At 41.4% G+C, this 4,780-nt stretch overlaps 1 protein-coding gene across 1 annotated transcript; it reads left to right on the plus strand.

The window, feature by feature from the left end:
* The first annotated feature begins 723 nt into the window (after positions 1-723).
* LOC311150742 (uncharacterized protein) lies at positions 724-4,496 on the plus strand. Its single transcript, XM_084188266.1, has 2 exons — positions 724-740; positions 936-4,496. Exon 2 carries the CDS (start codon positions 981-983, stop codon positions 1,728-1,730), a length of 750 nt encoding a protein of 249 aa, XP_084044392.1. The 5' UTR covers positions 724-740; positions 936-980; the 3' UTR covers positions 1,731-4,496.
* The last annotated feature ends 284 nt before the right edge of the window (positions 4,497-4,780 follow it).

The following is a 4,780-nucleotide window of genomic DNA, read 5'->3' on the forward strand; positions in this document are numbered from 1 at the left end:
TCTGTTCAGTTCAGTCAGAAAGGCTTTGGGTCTTTTAAACTTGATTAAATTATGAATTCATCATTTGTATAGTTCTATTTACAAGGATGATTTAAAAATATATGTTTTATTATTTTTTATATCTTCCAAATTTACAAGGGAGGTCCATTTTCTGCTTCCTATCTGCACAGGCCTCCCCTGAGACTCTTAACATTTTGATTGTGTTGCTGACACTCATTGCTCTCCTATGTGTCATTGCTCCCTACCTGTACAGGTACTGTATTTTATTAATTTTACAGAATACTTTCTAAATGCTCCTTGTTTTCTGTTTACAGGAGGTGCTGTATGACAACGCTTATCAAGACCATTTGCTGCAAAGGCCCACAATATGCAATGGATGTAAGTAATAATAGTCATATTCACTTATTGCAATGCAAATCTCAAGTTAGGATCTAAAGGGGCAGTGCAGTCAAAAACGTGATTTTACTGTGTCCTGCTATCTCTCTCAGAATGACCTTCTTGATCCAAACCAGTCAGGTTTCAAGACTGGTCATTCAACTGAGACTGCTCTTCTCTGTGTCACGGAGGCTCTCCGCACTGCTAAAGCTAACTCTCTCTCCTCTGCTCTTATCCTTCTAGACCTATCCGCTGCCTTTGATACTGTGAACCATCAGATCCTCCTCTCCACCCTCTCTGAGTTGGGCATCTCCGGCGCTGCTCACTCTTGGATTGTGTCCTACCTGACAGGTCGCTCCTACCAGGTGGCGTGGCGAGAATCTGTCTCCGCACCACGTGCTCTCACCACTGGTGTCCCCCAGGGCTCAGTTCTAGGCCCTCTCCTATTCTCTCTATACACCAAGTCACTTGGCTCTGTCATATCCTCACATGGTCTCTCCTATCATTGCTACGCAGACGACACACAATTAATTTTCTCCTTTCCTCCTTCTGATTACCAGGTGGCGAATCGCATCTCTGCATGTCTGGCAGACATATCAGTGTGGATGTCGGATCACCACCTCAAGCTGAACCTCGGCAAGACGAAGCTGCTCTTCCTCCCGGGGAAGGACTGCCCGCTCCATGATCTTGCCATCACGGTTGACAACTCCATTGTGTCCTCCTCCAAGAGTGCAAAGAACCTTGGCGTGACCCTGGACAACACCCTGTTGTTCTCCGCTAACATCAAAGCGGTGACCCGATCCTGCAGGTTCATGCTCTACAACATTCGCAGAGTACGACCCTACCTTACACAGAAAGCGGCACAGGTCCTAATCCAGGCACTTGTCATCTCCCGTCTGGATTACTGCAACTCACTGTTGGCTGGGCTCCCTGCCTGTGCCATTAAACCCCTACAACATATCCAGAACGCCACAGCCCGTCTGGTGTTCAACATTCCCAAATTCTCTCATGTCACCCCGCTCCTCCGCACACTCCACTGGCTTCCAGTTGAGGCTCGCATCTACTACAAGACCATGGCGCTTGCCTATGGAGCTGTGAGGGGAACGGCACCTCATTACCTTCAGGCTCTGGTCAGACCCTACACCCAAACAAGGGGACTACGTTCATCCACCTCTGGCCTGCTAGCTCCCCTACCTCTACGGAAGCACAGTTCCCGCTCAGCCCAGTCAAAGCTATTCGCTGCTCTGGCACCCCAACGGTGGAACAAGCTCCCCCACGACGCCAGGACAGCGGAGTCACTGACCACCTTCCGGAGACACTTGAAACCCTACCTCTTTAAGGAATACCTGGAATAGTATAAATAAATTGTAAATTGTAGTCATTTAGCAGACGCTCTTATCCAGAAAAGTAATCCTTAATCTTTTAGTAATAAAGTAATCCTTCTTCCCCCACCCCCCATAAAAAAAAGAAAGAAAAAAAAGTGGTTGTCCCACTGGCTATCATAAGTTGAATTAACCAATTTGTAAGTCGCTCTGGATAAGAGCGTCTGCTAAATGATGTACATGTAAATGAGATAAAAACAGTTGCATTGGATCTTTAACCCTACTATGTTCTCTATACAATATATTATGTTTCTACATCCAAAACATCACTCATCTTAAAGAATTCATTGTCCTCTGGAATCAAAACTCAACTTTAGCTTAGATCTACCAAATGCATTGAAATGTTTTCATTAACTTATTCTTTGAAGTTTGAGAGGCATTTGAAATTATGCCTCTCAAACTTATCCAACTTATCCTCTGTAGCTCAATTGGTAGAGCATGACGCTTATAACGCCAGGGTAGTGGGTTCGATCCCCGGGACCACCCATACGTAAAAATGTATGCACACATGACTGTAAGTCGCTTTGGATAAAAGCGTCTGCTAAATGGCATATTATTATTATGCCATTTGTGAGATGCTAATATGATCATTGATAAAAAATGGTAGCAGAGTCAGCAGACCTACATTAGAGTGATAGATCAAGCATTGTATATATCCTCTTATTTTAGTCCATAACGTGACAGCCTGACAGGTTCCTGTGTATTTTTGGAGAGCATGAATAGCTCCTCTCATCTTCTCGAGGAAGAGGCCTTCATCTCCCATATGCTCTCATGATGGCAGTCAGATCCATCATATGGAATTAGTGCTCGTGTCTTCCTGCTCTGGCCCTCCAAACTGCTGCATGGAGGCCAACAGGCCAGGGTAATCAAACTGGGAGGGCAGAAGGCCAGAGTAATCCAAGCCTGTTCTTCAAAAAACAAGGAAGTAGTGGCCAACTACTACTCACCACAGACAGAAAGTCCAACTCGATCCATCTGACTCATTTTGTTACTCTGTAACTGCAAATTCAAGTTTTGTTTGGGTTTGTTACACATTAGCAGAGGCAATACCATCAAGTAAGCATGATTTGACTATAGTTTCTATTACAAACAAAATCATGTTTTTGGCAACACTGAACATTACATACTATTTACATTATTAAAGGGTATTTATTTACTAGGGCCTAATTTATGTAAAGTGTAACAAGTATGTAAGTCAGAATGGCATGTACTTACTAGCTTGTTACATGGTTATAACTGGTTTTTATGTTGATATAAGGCCTAAGTAATGTGAAGAAGTACCCAAAAATGAAACTTTGTCGACTGAAATGCTTTTGTTCAGGATAAAACCCAAGGTTGTGTGGATGAGGCTAACACTGCCAAACCAAAATCAACATGACTGCACTTCCTGGATACTTTCTGAGGGTATGTACATTGATTTCAGGCTAATCATAAGCATGCTGAAGTTGGACAGAACACAAAACATAGTATGTATTGTATAACGAAAGATCATAGGGGTCATTGTCTGGTTACATGGTCACTTAAGCCTTTGTTTTCAGGCAATCGCTTTGGGCATGATTTGTAATATCTATTTTTGTCTATCTATGGTTGAGAACAGCGTATTTCTGTTGGACAGGAGTGATGTGATTTAATTTCGGATCCCTGCTCTTCTTAATAGTGGCCTCGGGGCAGACACAAGGCACGCCTCTCTGGAAACAGGAAGCTGGTGTGGGTTTGACCTCCCCCTTGCCAAATAATTGATGTAATAATACCGTCAACATATCAGCACACATTCACTGAACCATAGACCTACAGCTGGGATAGAAAGGAAAGAGCTTTCCAGAGCAAGGTCTTTAGTATCGTGCAGACTTCTCCATGTCTGCTCCCTTCATTTTTAATGTGGGAAAATGATTTGTCAGCTGTAAGAATATATTAGACAGATTCTTTCGGAAATGTGGAAATCTCATTCACTGTATCTGCTCAATCTGACTTAATATTATTTTGGTCATAGAAAAAATAAGAAAGAAAAGTGCTGCTAAGATACAAAATAGTAGATATTTGTAGATAGAAGGTAATTTTTGGTAAAGGGGTTAATTGGTCATCAAAAGAAACAAGGCAGACCAAGGCACGCTTCATATACTTAAAATGCCTTTATTGTTACGGCATGTTCAATGGAACAAATATTTAAAAACTCAGAAGCGTTTCAGCATAGGCTTTCGTCAGAGAACACAAAAGGTAATATTGTATATCTTCAAATCAACATTCCAAGCCTTCCTCAACCGGGGAAATGAAATTGCTCAATATCACGTTGTTTCAAAATGCTTTTAGGTACCAGGAAATGACCTTGATGTAGAGACCGTATAATACATCTTAATGAATCACATTTTCAAATGCTCTAGAGAAGACAAGTACAAGTTAAAGGGCAAATTAGAAGGTTGTGAAAACATGTGTTCTAACTGCTGTTCCCTGACACTAACCAGTAGCCTAACTTTTCTCAGGGCTTTTCACATATGGTCAACAACAGACCTATCTCATTAGAAATATGTCAGAATGTTGAAATGTGTTTGACGTGCTCTAACAATGCAATTGTTATTTGTCCAAAACTGTTTATTCTGCCTGAATATATAATAAGAAACAATTGATCAAAACAATTAAAGAATGTTAAAATGTAGACACACCATAGTATATGCCACTGAAGGTGACATTTAGATATACAGTTGAAGTCGGAAGTTTACATACACCTTAGCCAAATACATTTAAACTCAGTTTTTCACAATTCATGACATTTAATCCTAGTAAAAATTCCCTGTTTTAGGTCAGTTAGTTAGTAGAGAGATTTATTTCAGCTTTTATTTCTTTCATCACATTCCCAGTGGGTCAGAAGTTTAAATACACTCAATTAGTATTTGGTAGCATTACCTTTAAATTGTTTAACTTGGGTCAAACATTTCGGGTTGCCTTCCACAACCTTCTCACAATAAGTTGGGTGAATTTTGGGCCATTCCTCCTGACAGAGCTGGTGTAACTGAGTCAGGTTTGTAGGC

This window comes from Coregonus lavaretus, assembly GCF_964263955.1.
Source record: "Coregonus lavaretus genome assembly, chromosome: 1".
Classification (NCBI taxonomy): Eukaryota; Metazoa; Chordata; class Actinopteri; order Salmoniformes; family Salmonidae; genus Coregonus; species Coregonus lavaretus.